Source organism: Penicillium psychrosexuale (genome assembly GCF_028828465.1).
Source record: "Penicillium psychrosexuale strain IBT 29551 chromosome Unknown utg000004l, whole genome shotgun sequence".
Lineage (NCBI taxonomy): Eukaryota > Fungi > Ascomycota > Eurotiomycetes > Eurotiales > Aspergillaceae > Penicillium > Penicillium psychrosexuale.
In genome coordinates, this window is record NW_026643189.1 from 2,446,096 (window position 1) to 2,464,056 (window position 17,961).

Consider the following 17,961-nt stretch of genomic DNA (forward strand, 5'->3'; position numbering starts at 1 on the left):
CGGTGTGCTTCGCTGTTCGGACATGTACGGTATTCGGGAGCTCGGCAAAACTCCGCGGCTCCACTGGTGGTTAAGGGTTCTCCCCTATAGGCGAATGAACGTTTTTGCATAGAACATTTGGGGAAAACAAATCACGGGGTAATCACTCAACAAGCGGGACTTCGCTGTGCCAGTCTCCCCCACACTACTACAGTTCGCACTCCAGTTCCCCTCAAACTGGAGACAATAATCCGTCACGACCTCACCGGAGCCCCCATACGATGAAACACATACATACATACTCGGACGGCTAAACGTAAAACTCTTATCCGGTGTGGAAGCAAAAGTACTGTCACAGGGATATCTACCATCTACTGCACCCAATAGAAAACTCTTGAATAGGAGGAAATAAGAAATTTCCGGTGAGCTCTTCCAGTTTGATATACCTCAAAATACTATAAAAGGCTTATTTGCCGGCTGAATGTTTCCTCCGGGGAAAACGCTACCCCGGCCAATGTTCCCACTCATAGCATCTTCATGCAGCTGTAATCATCGCCGTAGCGTAGCCTCACGCTCGAACCCCATATTATATTGCCCCAGTCTATGGGGTTTTAGGCGACATATGTTGTGGGGAGCTTAGTTGGGGAAATTTCCACACCCACAGTCCATTAGGATAGCGGGTATTACTTAGGGCCACGTTTTAGCACTCCTCGACTCTTCTTCCTCCATCTGTCTTCGAGCAAAATCTTCTTGGTTTTCTCACCCTGACCTTCAATTCTACCTCGCACGCACAGCTCGAGCTGTCACCTCTTCAGCTATGGGCATTCTCACACTTGCTGAGGATCGGCCAACGCCCAAGTCCGTTTACAACTGGCGTGTATATGCACTCGCCGTCATTGCATCATGTGGTTCCAATATGATCGGCTATACCAGTGCCTTCATCGGTACAACTATCACACTCTCCTCCTTCATGAAGGAATTCGGCCTCGACGAGATGTCTTACACACAAAGGATTCTGATTAGCGAGAACATCGTCTCACTTTTCATTGCCGGTGCCTTTTTCGGTGCCCTGGGAACATATGCCCTAGGCCACTTCATCGGCCGAAAATGGAGTTTGGCTGTTGCTGCCACGGTATTCTTTCTCGGAGCTGGACTACAACTCGGTGCTAACAGTGCCCGGGGGCTGGGTATCCTCTACGCTGGTCGTGTGCTGTCCGGTTTGGGTACCGGTGTAGCCTCGAATATCATTCCCATATATCTTTCCGAACTAGCGCCCCCTGCAATTCGAGGACGGCTCGTCGGTCTATATGAGCTTGGCTGGCAGATAGGCGGAATGTTAGGTTTTTGGATCAATGTGAGTCCCCCTGCCTCTCGGTTTTTTTTTTCCCTCGTGCCATCTTTGTATTCAAAGCTAACCTAGATATGGTAGTATGGTGTTGAGCAACACATGCCTGAAGTCCACGAGCAATGGATCATTCCCTTTGCTATCCAGCTCGTCCCCTCCGGTCTGCTTTTCATAGGTGCCCTGTGGATTAAAGAATCTCCTCGTTGGCTGTTCCTCAAGGACCGTCGCCGCGAAGCGATGAAAAATCTTTGCTGGATCCGCCAATTGGAGGCCGATGACATGTACATCACCGAAGAGGTGGCTGCGATCGATCAGGCTCTTGAGCATCAGAAGACTTCCATCGGTATTGGCTTCTGGAAGCCATTCCAAGCTCTCGCTACTAACAAGAGCGTCATGTACCGTCTTTTGCTGGGCTGCATGCTCTTCTTCTGGCAAAACGGCTCCGGGATCAATGCCATCAACTATTACTCCCCTACCATTTTCAAATCGGTATGATTGCGCCTCATCTGATGCATTTCTGATAATCAATTAGTTATGCTAACTCATGTTTCTTAGATTGGTGTCGACCCGAATACTGTTAACCTGATGACCGGTATCTTCGGTGTCATTAAGGCGGTTATGACTTTCGTGTGGCTCCTGTTCCTGGTCGACCAATTCGGAAGGCGCAATCTGCTCCTTGTTGGTGCTGTGACTGGATCGATCTGTATGTGGATCATCGGTGCCTACATCTGTGTTGTCAAGCCCGAAGAGAATGTCGCCACGTCTCTGAACGGCGGAGGCATTGCGGCCATATTCTTCTTCTACCTGTGGACTGCGGTTTACACCCCTACCTGGAATGGTACCCCTTGGGTTATCAATTCCGTAAGTCGCTGCTTATTACCATTCTCAATTAAACATTTTCCTGACCATTTATTAGGAATTCTTCGACCCCAACTTCCGTTCCCTGGCTCAGGCCGCCACGACTGCGAGCAACTGGCTCTTTAACTTCCTCGTCTCTCGCTTCACCGAACAGATGTTCGCCACGATGCACTACGGCGTGTACTTCTTCTTCGCTTCACTGTCATTCTTGGCATTCTTCTTCGCATTTTTCCTCATCCCTGAGACCAGTGGTGTTCCTCTCGAGAAGGTCGACCGCCTATTCGATTGCAAGCCCGTCTGGAGAGCGAACAAGATACTCAAGGCTGCCCTTGTGGAAGAGGAGGAGCAGTTCCGCTACGAGGTCAAAGAGGCATCGTACCATGAGGAAAACACTGGTTCGATAGCTCCTACGCCTTGAGATGAAGAGAGACAAAAATGAGCGATACGGTTACGAAGAGATATATAGAGCTAGTTAAAACTTGTACAGATGATCACGATCTATAGACGCTGAATAGATCATCATAGACTTATTTTTTCAATTTGCACAAAAACATACAGTATGCTTGACTAAGAGTTTGGAGTTCTGGGTAATGGCAGCCCGGGCCAGCAAAAACACCGGAGCCGCAGCGTAGATCAGTCCCCCCCCGGTGTTTCAATCCTGTTTACTTCAATAACTCCAAAGTTCGGATACTACCATTCTAGTTCTCTATTACTATACATAATCACATAATCACCATCTCTGAAAGTAAAAAAACCAGGTTTGACGACCGGGGAAGCGCATAACTGTGGACATTAGGAGCTCACCATCACCTAGCTTTGGCCACTTGGTTTCTTAAATAATGACTTTATAACTATGTATTCCCAGGCGTAATGTAACACGCAATATACGGTGTGAACTCAATACTCATCCACAAGCAAACTCCTGCGCCGTCTGAGCAGTAGCGAGAAACCAAAGCGCGCTGGTTGCGACCACACTCATTTCGCTGTATGCTCGCGTGGGGATAAATACAATTCAGATGGAGTGTTGGTCTGACGAGAAGACGAGGAAAGGATGGAAGAGATTTATGACAGATATAGGACACACTCATTGCTAGCATCATGCATAATGATTTTGTGGATTGGTGATTCCTGGTTCCCTTGGCCGATGACAGGTCTGATAGCATGCATAGTGAGTTGGGCAACCCCTATTTACATATATGATATCATCTAGCATACATAGCTCTGTAGATCGTTTGCTGATGAACATTACGATCGCTGCGGTTCATTCTCGATTCCAGGGTTGTGGCTAGTGCCTACGTCATGCCACGAGATGGGCCCTGCAGGGTATAGATCAGCACTGATATTGAAGATGAAGGAGATGTGTCGGGCACAGTGGGAGTTGGTGATTCTTGATTTTTTCAATGCATAACTAGTTATTTGAAGTCGTCGCTAATGACAAATCACGTTGACCCAAGGGTAGTAATGACGATTTTGTTGCAGTGTATTTTTTTTTATATGCTTCACAACGTTGTACACAGCACAAAGCCAGGTTTGCATATTCAAGTAGTACAAAGGCGCGAGGGATCGCAGATTTGTCAGCTGGTAAGTCTGATTGATCAGGCGAATATATCCAAGACCTTTCTCCGTGTGGTTGAAATATTTGAAGCTGGTGATGTGTGGAAAGTGATTGAAATCCGGGGCACAAATATATATACCCACCAGCAAAGTGTCTTGCCTACTCCATACCCTTGCTAAAAATGATGAACGGGCTACTCTACTCCGTACTCCGTACGGGGTAGCTCCAGATCATAAAATCCCAATCGGCAATGAACGTGATGAATTAAGGTGAGAACACTGCGATTGGTTGGGCATTGCCATTAGTTTTACATTGTCCAATGAGAGACATGGGTCTTAAAACGCGATCGTTCCAAGGTTGACGCATTCTAAATTTAGGGGAACCAGATCCTTTAAGGCTTTCTAAGAATGGCAGGGATCGGCTGATAATCTGGAAGCCGACGGAAAAAGACTAGATGAACACTATATTGTATAGACTCAAAGCCAAAGTCTTCCTTTAGAGTATGTTAACTGTAACTACCGGTCTAAAGGCAGAAGAAGGTTAGGTAATGTTGACCTCGAGAGTGCGCGAGATGGCTGTTTGCGGAACTAGTTTGGCCGGTGGCGGCCTAGAGTTTTTTTTTCATGTTACGTTGGCTGATTCCTAAGCCTAGGAAACAGCGAGAATAAGCCGAAATAAAGATTTTCACTACGGAGTCTACGGAGTTTACGGAGCAGGAATCGACAGGATCGTCTAGGGTCTTGGGGGGGTTGGGGCAGTGTAGAGGGGCAAAAGGCTGGGATAACCAAGGTAGCTGGGGACCGTAGTTGATCATGACTCCAATGTACGGGGTAAACTACATTATACAGCCAAGTTTAACTGTTTAATGAATGTCGGTTGCCTGAGAGTGGTTTCACTGCACGACCCTGGACGATCTTTTTGGCTCCACTGAGCGCTTACGTCGTACTGTGGAGTTCAATGATATCAGGAAAATCGAGGAAAAGAAAAAGAAACGAAATTCCCCATTTTCTCTTTTCAACATACACTCGTTTTGTCGCCATGCAACTGAATGGCTCCCTTTTCGGAGCTCTCATCCTCGTCCTCCAGAGTCTTCAGCTTGTACAAGCAGAGAACCTCATCCAAGCCACCGGGCTGACACAATGTTCCGATAGTGCCGAAGTGACCGTCAATAACTTCAATGCGATATTCACGCCAAACAACAAGTCCATAAGCATCATCTTTGATGGCTATTCCGAAGTGGCCGGAGATGTGCTCATTGACGTGGACCTCTTGGTGTACGGATACAAGGCGTTTACCAAGTCGTTCGATCCATGCAGTCTCGATTTGTCGGTATTTTGTCCCATGAAAGCAATTGAACTGCAAATTCCCAAAATCACTCAAACATTGGGCGACAGTGTCCTCTCGCAAATACCATGTTCGTCCACACTTCCCTGATAGTCGCAAATTCTTTCAGGGCTCGGAGACTCCGGAAATTGGTTCTTACTAACGGTTACGTCATAGCGGTCGCCTATAGCGTCCCCGACATCGATGCAGTGATTCGGCTCAGGCTCAAATACAAAAATGGAGGTAAACAGATCACTTGTTTGGAGACCCGTGTCCGCAATGGGAAAACAGTCTACCAGCGTGGTGTGTCGTGGACACTCGCTGTCATCACCGGTCTTGGTCTCATCATGTCCACGGTCATATCGCTTCTCGGCCATTCGAACACGGCTACCCATCTCGTCTTCCGATCGCTTGCATTCCTCGGATTCATTCAAACACAGGCGATGGTTGGGATGTGTTCAATGGAACTGCCGCCCTTTGTGCAATCCTGGACTCAGAACATGCAATGGAGCTTAGGAATTGTGCAGCTGGATGCTCTGCAGACAATTGCGACCTGGTTTCAGCGCGCCACCGGGGGTACACCATCGACCGTGCTAGAATCGGCGAGTACTGCATCTATCGTCTTACAGAAGCGTTCCTCCGGGATCCATCGCAGGGCCGCAGAGGAAGGAACTCAAATTCTTCTTCGCGGTATTAAACGGGTCGGAATTCGCGAAGACATCGAATTGAGCAACATCTTTATGACCGGATATCTATTCTATTACTTCGTCACTGCAGTCATCGTCATCTGTGTAGGGTTGGTTCTCCTAGTCCGGGGTGTTTTAGCCAAGAAACAGACAATGCTTCCAAAGTTGGATCGTGCCATCAGTGTCACCGCAGATTGGAAAACCATCCTCCGCAATACCTTCTTCCGGCTGGCATGCATCGGATACCCACAGATGTGTATCCTATGTCTCTGGGAACTGACTCGTCACGACTCAGCCGCCGAAATTGTCCTGGCCATTACCATGTGGCTGGTAACGACTGCCGTCTTAGCCTTTGCCACATTCAAGGTGTTCCAACGCGCGATCCGGTCGAAACAGCAGCATAACACACCTGCGTACACGCTCTACTCCGACCCGGCCACTCTGAACCAGTGGGGTTTCCTATATATCTACTATCGTGCTCCGGTCTATTACTTCATTATCCCAGCTCTGGTCTACATCATTGTTAAAGGAATGGTTATTGCTTTCGCTCAGCCTTCACCGATCGCGCAGTCGATCATTCTGCTCGTTTTGGAACTCTCCATGATGCTCGCAACCTCCATAATCAAGCCGTTCATGAGCAAGGGGGCTAATGTCGCTGCAATCACGATGACGGTAATGAATTCGCTCAATGCGATATTCATGCTTGTTTGGACGAATATCTTTGACCAACCTGAGCTCATGACTGGCATCCTGGGAGTAATCTTCTTCATCCTGAATGCACTTCTCACTCTCTTGCTCCTAATCTACCTTTTGGTTGGTATGGTTTACGCCATTTTCTTCAAGAAGCCCGACACCAAGTACAAACCTCTTGGCGACGACCGTGACTCTTTCCGCTGGTCTCGCACCGGAACGACAACTGAGTTGTCGTCCCTCGAGAAGATCGCAAGAGGCGAGGACGACACAGAAGGCCACCCTCATCCCCCGCCCGTGGTCACTGCTCCGCCCAGCGACGAAGATGTGTCAATGGCAGCCAAAAGGCCGTATAATGATGTTGTGGACCCTTCGCTGCCGCTCTTTCCAGCCAGCTATGAACGCACGCAACGATAGTCGTGAGCATTTAGAGTCAATATTTTCTCTCTTTTTCTCTCTCCTTTTCTGTTTTTTGTTTTTTTTTTTGAAGCGAGATTTCTTAATTCCTGCATTCGGTGCGTCGGCGCTTCGGGTGGCTATTGTACATATTCAAAATTTTGACGTTCAGGAATTGGGCTAGATAATATATGTTTCTAGAAAGCTTTTTACTGTATTTGCTCTACATTGAATATGAACACCTACTAATTAAATCTTTCATTTCAATAGAGACGTCTAAGACCGCGCCAAACCTGACTCCTTTGCCAAAGATTTACTCTAAGTCTTCTAGGGAACTGCAAGGTCATTGCCAGAAGAGCATCAGCATTAGGTTCTCGACAGCCGAGAAATAAATTTCCCGAGGAAAAGAATCATTAGCTTGGTCCATTTTATTGCCTCTACTACAAGGAGAGCGTGTGTCAAGTGCTAGCTGGTCAAAGGCAATCTGGTCTAGCTGTCATGCAAATGCCCTCTGAGGAAATGTCATTCCGATGTTTATATCTCTCCGCACGTTGTCTTCTCGTTCTTTTATCATTATGATTTGATTATCGTCGATTGCTTACATCTGATTAAGTTGCTATATATATGTCTAGCTGAGCAATGTGAGAATTGGTTTATCACCTTGGCTTTCTTTTCCCAGCTCCTCAAATAGAAGTAAAGAGACGAGTTGATCCCAACACCATTTACAGCTTATCTTTCACATAATCAACCCAAGGGCACTCCAGGAATGCGGCTGTGCTACCATCCCTTGATTCAGGCGACCCATGCGAGCCTCATATCAAATTGCATGCGTGTTAGTCAAGGCTGAGCATATTACGATTCTCGTTTATAGGTGTACACACTCTGACGGTGTCATTCTAAGACCCAGAATAGACTCGTCATCTGGACCAAGACGGACTTAGCGAGTAGCCATCCGATTCCGAGAAAGGCCCCTTGTTTGCAGCCAACTCGAGGAGATATGACTGGGGTGTGCGCAGTTCGATGAGGTGGCTTGCCGGAAAAAGCTGGATAAAATAAGCCGGCTGCATAGGCCACGTTCACACGCGTGGAAAAATGCGACGTCTCCAGTACGGAGTATCTGTCAGCTGTTTCAGACTCGACGCTCCACTTCGCTCTCGGTGCATAGCTATGGTCGAAACACATGTTGCGATGGTAACAAGCTGCAGCTACTCCGTGCACTTTCGGCATCTATGCCGGAACCCACTGTGGATCAAGTTGAACCCATTGAGTTGCGTTTCAGACTGAGGCGTTCTGCGGTGATTGGCAAGGTGCGTCAAATGAGGGAGATGTGTGGACGATCCCTTCCTCTTCTGTCAACATCCTTGCCCCTTGGATGATCCGCTTGGATAAGTTTAGCTTTTTTTCTTTATGATAGGTAAAATCCCAAGGGTCTCATTATTGAGTTTCTGTAAGCTTCAGGGGCTAGATTTCAGGCTAAAAAAAGAATGAACTCTTGACCTTAATTTCTCCAGGGCTGAGACCGTTGTGGGATTAGAGCACATCACAAACTAAACGCCATTGCATTCTGTACCACCAGGTCAGCTCACCTGGGACGAATGATCGGCTTTAGGTGCTCGGGCTTAGCGAGCCAAGTGATTGACGCCGTATGCGTATGTAGATAAGGTTGCTGGAATTCCGCCAGACGTGCCTTGCATATCCCAACAGGAGACCCTGTCAAACATTTCTTAAGGGAATGAGCGAATTCGGACACGCGTGGGAAAAGCAACCTTATTATTCCTGAAACACAGATTTCTATATGGCGAGTGTGGCTTGGGCTTAGCCAAGAATTGAAAAAAGAAACCCAATAATGAGGGTATATCTGCATAGTGTACAACATAACGCCGTCCGAAAAGTCTGGCTGCGGACATCCGTTATTTCCGAGGATGCTTCTTTAAAACATAGGGATCAGCGCCAGCACACTTGGTAGGTAGAGCTAGACGCCATGCTCGTTGCCCTATTTTGTAGATATGTAAACGCCTTTGATCAGCGAATAGGCCCAGGTCTAGAAAGCAAAATATTATTATTGCTGTTTCCTTCCTGGGATGTCCCAATCTTTGGACTCGTCATAATCGGCTTTAACAAGGCAATCCATGTGCCCCTTTTCTTAGGCAAGCTCATTTCAAGTTTCCGAAAATAAGTCACTCGCATGTCGGAGATCTTCAGTTCTCTATGCAGTATACTAGTATCTAGTTAGTTAAGCATTCCTATATTTGTAATAATGGCGATGCAAAATAACCTTTAGGGCTCAAAGCTGGCAAGGCATGGCTGGTATGGACCTGCTACTATCAAAGTATCTTGCAGCAATAGTGGCTTGCCTTAATCCCGACTCGTCGTTGAGGGATCTGCAGGGTTGTTCTCAAGAAAGGGAAATGAAGGAAGCATGCAGCAGGCGCGCGTGGGCCGGGGAATGTAGCATGGTGAGCCTTGTTCTATTTTATTTATCTTTTTGACCTCTTAGAGCTGAATTCCTGGGTCAAGACATATGTTCATGACCATGTGATCGACCACGTTAGTCCCCGACATTGTTTCACCCTAGAGGGAGCGAGGATACACGGACATTGCGAAGCGCTTGTACCGCCAAGGGTGGCTCCGGATTTGTTTGTTTCAACGAGTTCTAGACTTGTCTTGTTCCTCTTTTTTTGAAAAAAGGAGATCATGATCTTGTCCCTTGTTTGATAGCTCTGTCGAATATCCGTTTGCAGAAACTCGGGTTGATGTTTATTTCCCCCCCTCACTTCATTCCACAGCACATATGTAGAAAGTCTGGATATTCCGAAACCTGAAACATGCGGCTGGCCATGTGCCAAAGAGGAATGTTGGATTTACGCTCAGGATGATCGTAAAAGCGGGTCTTAGTCCACGCATCCATATGCGGCTGGTACCTGCCTCTCCTAGCCCCGGTTACCTGCATTTCAGCCAATGACAACAGACGTATCGCTTGTTTTGCATAGATGAGCCGACGGGTATGTGCTTTTTTTGCTATGGATCCTCGGAGTTTCCCGCTAAACGAATACCAGAACTGGCATGGTTCATGCGGACTCAGTCTTGGCGAACGTTGAGCTCAAGGGTCGAGATGCCGTCACAGGCCCATGGCAGGTGGAGTTTATGCACTCGGTGAAGATCTTTTCCTCGTTTTCTCCTTCATTTAACTTGTACTGTCCATGTGGGCTATGATGCGAAGCTCAAGCTCGCGTGTCCGGCCGCAAAGGCATGCCGTCCTCATGCATAGCGTCAGGCCTGCAGTGTATATATAAGAGCTTCCGCTCAGTTGTATCCTGGTCATCATCCACTCAGAAACTCATCAATTCATTCGTCTCTATAGTTCCTTTTCAAACATACCGATCAAAGCCAAGCACATACCTCGCTCTTGAGCACCACACTACCCCAACCCTCCTTCTTTCTACTGGGCCTCTTCCCGGTGACTTGACTCTTTGATTCACCTGAACCGCTTGCGAAGACCTCACGTTTATCACCAACAACCAACTACACATCATGTCTATCCCGGTCCCGGAACCCAGAACCACATCGTGAGTGTATCTATATCAAAGTGCATCCTTTTAACAATGAACTAACCGGCTTTTCCCACAGTGTTGCCAACGGCACCAGTACCAACGCCTTAAGCCAAGGCAACGTCAGCCAAGTGCCGGCAAGCAACCGCAGCAGTGTGGAACGATTCGCACGAGCACCAGCCTCCGAAGGCCCTTACTTCGCCAATGCGCGGATGCCAGAGAGATCGGCACACCTCGCGGCGCTATCAAGTCAACTCAATGCCATGGAGGAGATTATGAAGACTGGGAGTTAGAAGATCAAAGCAAATGAATAAATGAATAAATAAATAATCCAACACCAGCTTCTATGTATAGTCGGTCTATTAAATGGAACGCAACGAAAAACCAATGAAGGCGGATATATCCCGAAACTCCCCCTCAAGAGTGGATAGATTCCGTAAACACTTGTTCATAGTAAATCGAAGATGTAAGATGCTACTTCCTCGTACTTGGTGCTGGGGAACTCATGTCCCGCTTCGTAAAACTTGAAGACAACATTGCCATCCAGGGCAGCCGTGGCATCTGGAACAAGCTCACTTTTGACAATGATTGAATCACTATTACCACACAGAATGTGCACTTTGTTATCCGCCGGCCTTTTGTCTTCATTGCCTGAGGCGCTATTCTGTGCAGTTAAATACTCACCGAGACGCGCCCATGTGTTCCATTGGCGCTCTCGAAGGATTGGACCATAACGCATGCTAGACATGAACGCGTGGACAAACCCCTTATTATTATTCACCTGCCACGCCACGGTAGACGGGATGTTGATGTGGGGATACTCTCGGGACAGAATTTGAGTTGCTGCGGCGCTCTGGGAAGGCAGTTCTTCCGTGAGTACATCCGCGGCACTGGGCTTCTCGTTCTTGGGCCTGGACGAGGCCAAGGGGCCTGCCTTCAGCCGACGGCTAACCAAGGATGCTAAAATATTCTCAGGCATAAGACCCTTTGAGTAAAGGAGTCGACTTTGGAAACTGATATGCGAATCGCGGAGCAATCCCGAAGGGGCTAGGAGCACCAATGACGACAGAAGCTGAGGAAAGTAGGATGCAAAGGCAGCCGCAATGCCACCTCCCAGAGAGTACCCGGTAAGGCAGAATTTACCGGACTCTGCACCTGTCCAAGAGATAGGCGATGATGTCAGAGCGAGGAAGATCTGTGTCGAGAAGAGGCGGTCATCTTGTGGAAGATCAGCAGGGCAGTCGGAGTATCCTCTTCCGAACCTATTTTTCAAGGGTCAGCGATAAATCAAAGTGTTGAATTTTGTGCAACACGTACAAGTCAAATAGCATCACACGGCAGCCGCGGTCCACCAACGCATGGGCCACCCCGCCGAGCGAGATACACGGTGTGGTGATACCGTGCACGAACAACACCTTGGGTCCATCTTCTGGGCCCCATTCATACACTCGCATAGACCCGTATGGGCTAGCGACATCACGAGCACCGGGCAGGGCATCAGCCGGGAGAGGCAGTTTACGATTCTCCGACTCGGGTAAGACTGTCGACCGAGGCGATACGAGAACAGTCGGGAGCGATTCGTTTTGAGGGAACACCGATCGAGCGAGTAGACCAAGTGTAAACGAAGCCCCAGTCACTGCTAGCAAAGGGATCTGAGTCTGATGGTTTGAGAATGCACCAGAAAGGAAATCCACAGTTTCGTTGTACAGGCCCATGGTTGCAATTGCGGGAAGTCACCCCTGAAACAACCTTAGAAGCAAGTTCGTCGAAGATTGGAAAGGTGTTGTGATGTAATATTGACGACCTGAACCGACGAGAGTAATGAAGGAGGTACTACTCTGTAATGAGGGTAAACGAATGCACCGAGTTGGAAGACACTAGTGCTTGAGGGCTGCGACCGAGGCTCACCGCGCTGCCGTGTTGACGCCATGTGCCTGCCCAAGTGGTAAGATTAGATAAGATAAGATAAGGATAAACCTCGGCAGTTCGGTCAACCTGGTCAGTCTTGGAAGTATAGAGACCCATTCATTCAACACCAGTTAAACTACAAAATATAATCAGTAGGACCCTCAAGTGTTTATCTCAAAAAAAAAATAACATCAGATGGTCCTCTCCTTCACAGAATGTGTGACAGGTCCGCCCTCACCCACGCTGCCCGAGCCAGCCAATGACACTAAGGAATGTTGTTATCCCACAATATCTCACGTGGTGGCTATCTATAGACCAACTTATTTTCAGTATAAGCAGCTAATCAATGATATTCTACGATAATTCAGTGAAGAGGAATGTGCGGTAGTCGTGGGTGTGAAACTCAGCAGACGAGGTCATCCAACAGCGTACGTGTGCGATAGATAGATGGATTGAACCCATGACTCTCCTATGGCCAACCAGTTCGGCAAGAGAATTTGCAGATCAAGGTCTAGATATGAAGGACAATGTGTACTTTGACCAAAAAAATAGCACGGAGAGAGAAAGGAAGTATAGAAATACCTAAACGCGGCCCTAAGAGAAACCATGTAGTTACTCCGTACAAGCGCAAAGCTTCATATTATAGATATTGGCTTTTGTATTCAATCTTCTTCGGGTGAAAATTAGGGCTAAAATAAATTACGATTTGGGATCTAGTCAATCCGACAAAGGAGGGAAAGGTCGGATGAAGCTAAAAGCAGAAGTTAGCAAGGGACTCATTTGGAACTGGAATAACAGGGACACATACTGAGCAGGACACTCATACCCAGCAGGGTTATTTTGAAGATAGAGCTGGTGATATTCCTCCGCATCCCACCACTGGCCTGCTGGCAGGATCTTGGTAGAAAGCGGAGTTTTATACCACTGCTTGCTGACCTTGTCTGTAATCTCTTGCGCGATCTTCTGCTGCTCTTCCCCGTGCGTAAAGATCGCACTGCGGTATTGTGTGCCGACATCTGGACCCTGCCGGTTTTCTGTTGTGGGGTCGTGCATGCGGTAGAAAAATTCAAGGAGCTGACGGTAGGTCACAATCGAGGGATCAAAGACTATCCGGAGGGCCTCGGCATCTGTGGAAAGAAAAAAAGTAAGTATTTGAAGGTGCGGTCGCGATAAGAAATTCCGCGTTATTTCTGTCAGATAGGACAGCACTTACGGCCAGTTGAACCGGAGCAGACAGCTCGATAAGTCGGCGACGGAACTGGGCCACCGCAGTAGCCCACCTTGGCGTCGAGTAGGCCTTTGCCGTTGCCGAAATTCTTGCGGTACAAGTGCTCAACGCCCCAAAAGCAGCCAGCTGCTACGGTCGCGGTCTCCGTGCCTGGCATTTTGCGGGATTGGGTTTCTGATGTCAAGGGAAAAGCTGAGCTGGTGGAGAAGGAACGAAAGAAGCGTGAGAAAAGGGTCGAGGCAACCGGAGCGACGAAAGTCATTGGAAATTCTGGTGATGGTGGAGACGTACTTGATAAGTGGGGATGCTCGCGGGTTCGAAAGCGAAAGGGACCGTACAGGATGCTGTAAGACTAATGAAAGGGGAGCAATTTGAGGGGGATAAATATAAGAATCAAAGTCTCAGAACAAAGAATGAAAGGGAGGAAAGGGAAGAAAGGGAAGAAATAGAAGGGAGCTCGAGATTAGAGCTTCGCGATGGCGTCATCCTAGAATTTACAAAGCAGCGCGGGGAATTCGACAGGGATGGAAAGATTAGGGCTTCCAGCAGCCCTATCCGAGTATTATTGTGATTGTACAAGAGCTGCCCTCCAGCTGAAAACCAACAATGCAAGAACAGAGAGATAATAACAGGCGAAATCCAATAAGAATTCTGTCGTACAAATGTACAAAAAAGAAATGTGGTATCTGCTACGCCAACAAAACACCAGTTCCAAACAAGTCAAAACAAAATCAAAGCTAGTCATGAATAATTTCAAGTCATTCACCAGAGCCCACTACCACGCTTGCGAGTTGTGGTCGGCAGCAGGGGGTGCTGCCATCGCACTGAGACGGATGGCCTCTCTGCTGGAAAGGCTGATATTTCGAGGTCGGCCGTCTCCACCCAATGTTGTGCGGCGGCCCGTGTTCTTCATAACCGGGAGAGTGTGAGGACTCAAGACCCGAGGCTTGACATCGTGTTCTTTCTCGCTTTTGACCATGCGCCGCGCTTGTGATGCAGTGAACATGTGGTTGTCTGCGGGCGGAGTCCCATAGGTATTAGAAGTCGGGCTGCGACGGCGGTGAACTCGCAGAGTATTGGAGGATGGGTTAAACAGTCCACTAGGAATCCGTCCATTAGACATACGTCGCATGGCTGAATTGATCTTAATTGCATCTTCCTTGTCCGACTTCCAGTTGACCCTGTTTTCAGATACCGGACTGCTGGAGAAGTTGCCGCTGGGACTACGAACTGCAATCCGCGACGGACGATCCGTCGAGGGACGGTTCATAAAGCTGCTTCCTTCAATATCACGGAGGGGAGAGCTATCTCTTCTTGAAAGAGGAAGGCTGGATGACGGGGGTGGTGCCAATGGTGAGCTGCCATTTCTCTTGGCCAAGAATCCTGCCTTAAAGCGACTGCTGTTCTTTTGAATGTTCAAGGTAGACCCAGTGGATTCATCAGGTGTGGGTGAAATAGAACCGGCCGGGCTGATAACCCTCGGAATATTTCGTGGAATGGGAGATCCCGATCGAGGTGGCAACCATGACTTTTCAAAGCTAGTTTCATCGGCAGAGTCGACCTTCTTAGGGGTCTTTTGGAACTCGGTCAAAGTGCCGTCTTCCTCATCGTCCTTCCATCGGACGGATCGCTTGGGAATTTTCATCTGGACTTTCTTTGGCGAAAAACTGACACTCTTCCGGCTGGCAGTGCCTCTACGGCGACGTGGAGATCCTTTAGTTGGTGAAGCAGGAGCATCAGGGGTGAGTGTGACTGGAGGATTGGCGCTCGATACTTGTGGCAAGCTCACCAAGCTGAAGCGCTTCTTTGTTTTTGTGGGGCTTGCAGGCCTAGCAGAGCTGAGGTTCGGGACAGACGGCATGGTACCGTCTGGTTTGACAAGGTTGGTTGCTGCCTCTGAACAATCCTCTAACATCTTTGTAAGGATAGTCCGCCCCTTTTTGAGAGCCTCGTTGGCGTTTAGCTGCATGATATCCTCGATGGAGTTCATCATCTCAAACTGTGCTTGCAACAGAAGCTGCACGGCAGCAGCTTCTCCAGCCTTATCCTGTTCTAGCACAGCGGTCAATGCTTCGCGCTCTGCATTGGACCGAAGAAGATCTGCTTCTCGGTTCAAATTGGCATAGTCGCTGTTATCGGTAATGCCAAACTCTTGAAGCTGCTTTGCCGCGTTCTCCACCGCCGAGTTCACCGCTCGGTCCCAAGTGCTTTTTGCTAATTTCTGGTTGTAATGATGTCTGCTACCTTCCAGTTCAAGGAGGATTCCCTGTGCAGATTTGCGGACGGCATATAGGTTCGATAAGCCCTCCTCAGTTTCATGCGCGGCGCAAACATTATCAAAGGCCGCAATCCAGGACGATAAAATGCCAATTCTGCGGCCGATTTGCCTTAGTTTCAGCATGTTGTTCGTCTTCTCTTGTCGTTCGGGTAACGTATGTTCGTAGGCATTGCGAATCCGGGAAACGCCCTCGCGCAAAACAGCGTCTTTCTTCTCACCCTGCTTGCGGAACTTAGTGAAGGCTGCCTTTTCGTAGTCTTTTGCCTGTGCTTTGAGCTCATTGATCAAATTCATTTGCTCATCGATCTTGACCAAAAAGTCCTTCACATGTCGGTTAACGTTGAACACATTTCGTGTGACCTTAGTCTGGATGTTCTTCGCTCGATTCGCATATCGAAGTGTATTTTGGGTCTCGTCAAAGTGCTGGCTTGAGGGGCTGACGCAGACAATCATCACTGTCTTGCAATTGCCACCAAGAGCAAACTTAAGTAATCGAGTGAGCTTTGAGTTACGATAGGGGATGTGGTTGCGCTTTCGCGGGTCGCAAAGTGCATTGATGCAACTTCCCAGGGACAACAGAGACTTGTTGATATTGGCGCCTTCGAACAAACGTTCTCCCCTGTTCTGTGTCGCGCTGGCACGCTCACTTCCCGCTAAATCGATGATACTGAAAGTGGCCATAGTGTGAGGCTCATTGACGTCGGCATTTCGGTCTTTTTGGGCGATGTTGATTTGAAGGACGGCATGCGATCTTGATGAAGTAGCATTTGCTGCCGTAGGAGACATGGTGCGACGCTCGTTGCCTTGCATGATCATGTCCATTACCTCCCCCACATTGTGCGGGTGGTAGCTTGACAGCCCAGCAACTGAGACTGACTGGTTGGAATCCTCCCGCAGCATCAGTCCACCCTTTCCACTGCTACCACAAGGGACAAGCAAGTCACGAATGGTTTCGTTATAGATTTCGAGGTAGGAAAGAGAAATTTCGGTCGATTTGTCGTCTGCTCGTTCGTCAATCCGCTCAAAAAGCTCCTGCATAGTGAGAAAGATGATACCGGGCTGTTGGGCAGTCCCGGTGATTGTATGGGTCTTTCCACATCCAGTAGCTCCGTACGCAAATACTGTCGCATTGTATCCATCGAGCACGTTGTCGAGCAGGCTGCGTGTTGTAGATTCGTATACCTCTCCCTGGGAGGCATTTTGGTCGAAGATGCGATCGAAGGCGAATGTTTGGTCCTTGACACGCTTACCATTTGGCACCACGCTCCTAGAGAACTTTTGGACGGGATTGTCCTCTGGGGGGTCAAACACCCTAGTCCGGTTAGGATGTTGGACCCAAAACGTTCAAAATACATGGAATACTCACAAGCAACGGTCGTCAATCACTTTAACGATGGATCGTATACCCTTCTGGTTAAGCTTCGGCGTCGGCGCACCCGCGAGGGAACCATCACCTAGGAACAGCGGACCCTCGTCACATCGTGTGATCTGGGCTGCCTCTCTGATAGTAAATGGACGGACTCTGACTGTAACGCTGATCGAGGAAGCGCCGTCGGAGGCAGCCATGTTGGAAGGTCGGGTCGGATCAACCCCAAGTCGCGAGGTGTCTTGCGGGGCCGGTACGTCAGGCAGTTGACGACACCCTGCAATGGCAAAGCCAAGGGGGTAGCTTATCTATTTGTCAAAATTAAGGAATGTAGAAGAGTTGAAGAATGGATTTAAAGGTGTATGGGGTAGGGGGTGCAGGTATTCTCCGAGAGGGGCTCCTTGAAACGATTTCATTTGTTGATGCGTGTACATGTTGTCATCTACTGGTTGCTCCGAGCAACCGTTTTATGGTGGTATTTGGTCATTTTGGCGTGGCAATACCAGTCATTCAATACAAAGAGTTCTTAGTCACACAATATGTTGTGTGTTTCAGGTTCTGAACACGTCCTGTCTACTTTATTCACAGTCACTATGTTCAAGGTCGCCGGCCAAATTGTGGTTATTAGGCCTTTCATAGTATTAACCTCAATATGCTTAGACAAAAGCTGTAAATAGCTAGAAGGAGATTATGATGGTATTATGACATCGACTAACATTATAACAATTTCAGTGAATAACACCAATATTTACCATAAAGCGGGTATATTTGCTCTCGAGATATGGAAAATTCATGAATCAA

At 48.3% G+C, this 17,961-nt stretch overlaps 6 protein-coding genes across 6 annotated transcripts; 3 read left to right on the forward strand and 3 right to left on the reverse strand.

The window, feature by feature from the left end:
* Nucleotides 1–796: 796 nt before the first annotated feature.
* N7518_006746 (sugar porter family MFS transporter) lies at nucleotides 797–2,600 on the forward strand (the record flags this gene model as incomplete). Its single annotated transcript, XM_057187673.1, has 4 exons — nucleotides 797–1,333; nucleotides 1,409–1,813; nucleotides 1,880–2,185; nucleotides 2,241–2,600. 4 exons carry the CDS (start codon nucleotides 797–799, stop codon nucleotides 2,598–2,600), a joined length of 1,608 nt encoding a protein of 535 aa, XP_057039376.1.
* A 2,175-nt stretch (nucleotides 2,601–4,775) lies between these two features.
* N7518_006747 (transient receptor potential ion channel family protein) lies at nucleotides 4,776–6,853 on the forward strand (the record flags this gene model as incomplete). The annotated part of the gene is made up of 2 exons (XM_057187674.1): nucleotides 4,776–5,151; nucleotides 5,238–6,853. The coding sequence occupies 2 exons, from the start codon at nucleotides 4,776–4,778 to the stop codon at nucleotides 6,851–6,853; spliced, it is 1,992 nt and encodes a 663-aa protein (XP_057039377.1).
* Nucleotides 6,854–10,363: 3,510 nt separating this feature from the next.
* Nucleotides 10,364–10,673, forward strand: N7518_006748 (uncharacterized protein; the record flags this gene model as incomplete). Its single annotated transcript, XM_057187675.1, has 2 exons — nucleotides 10,364–10,398; nucleotides 10,460–10,673. 2 exons carry the CDS (start codon nucleotides 10,364–10,366, stop codon nucleotides 10,671–10,673), a joined length of 249 nt encoding a protein of 82 aa, XP_057039378.1.
* A 155-nt stretch (nucleotides 10,674–10,828) lies between these two features.
* Nucleotides 10,829–12,095, reverse strand: N7518_006749 (alpha/beta hydrolase; the record flags this gene model as incomplete). The annotated part of the gene is made up of 2 exons (XM_057187676.1): nucleotides 10,829–11,642; nucleotides 11,698–12,095. 2 exons carry the CDS (start codon nucleotides 12,093–12,095, stop codon nucleotides 10,829–10,831), a joined length of 1,212 nt encoding a protein of 403 aa, XP_057039379.1.
* A 910-nt stretch (nucleotides 12,096–13,005) lies between these two features.
* Nucleotides 13,006–13,673, reverse strand: N7518_006750 (peptide-methionine-S-sulfoxide reductase; the record flags this gene model as incomplete). The annotated part of the gene is made up of 3 exons (XM_057187677.1): nucleotides 13,006–13,039; nucleotides 13,097–13,415; nucleotides 13,502–13,673. The coding sequence occupies 3 exons, from the start codon at nucleotides 13,671–13,673 to the stop codon at nucleotides 13,006–13,008; spliced, it is 525 nt and encodes a 174-aa protein (XP_057039380.1).
* A 618-nt stretch (nucleotides 13,674–14,291) lies between these two features.
* Nucleotides 14,292–17,360, reverse strand: N7518_006751 (kinesin family protein; the record flags this gene model as incomplete). The annotated part of the gene is made up of 2 exons (XM_057187678.1): nucleotides 14,292–17,106; nucleotides 17,161–17,360. The coding sequence occupies 2 exons, from the start codon at nucleotides 17,358–17,360 to the stop codon at nucleotides 14,292–14,294; spliced, it is 3,015 nt and encodes a 1,004-aa protein (XP_057039381.1).
* Between the last annotated feature and the right edge of the window lie 601 nt (nucleotides 17,361–17,961).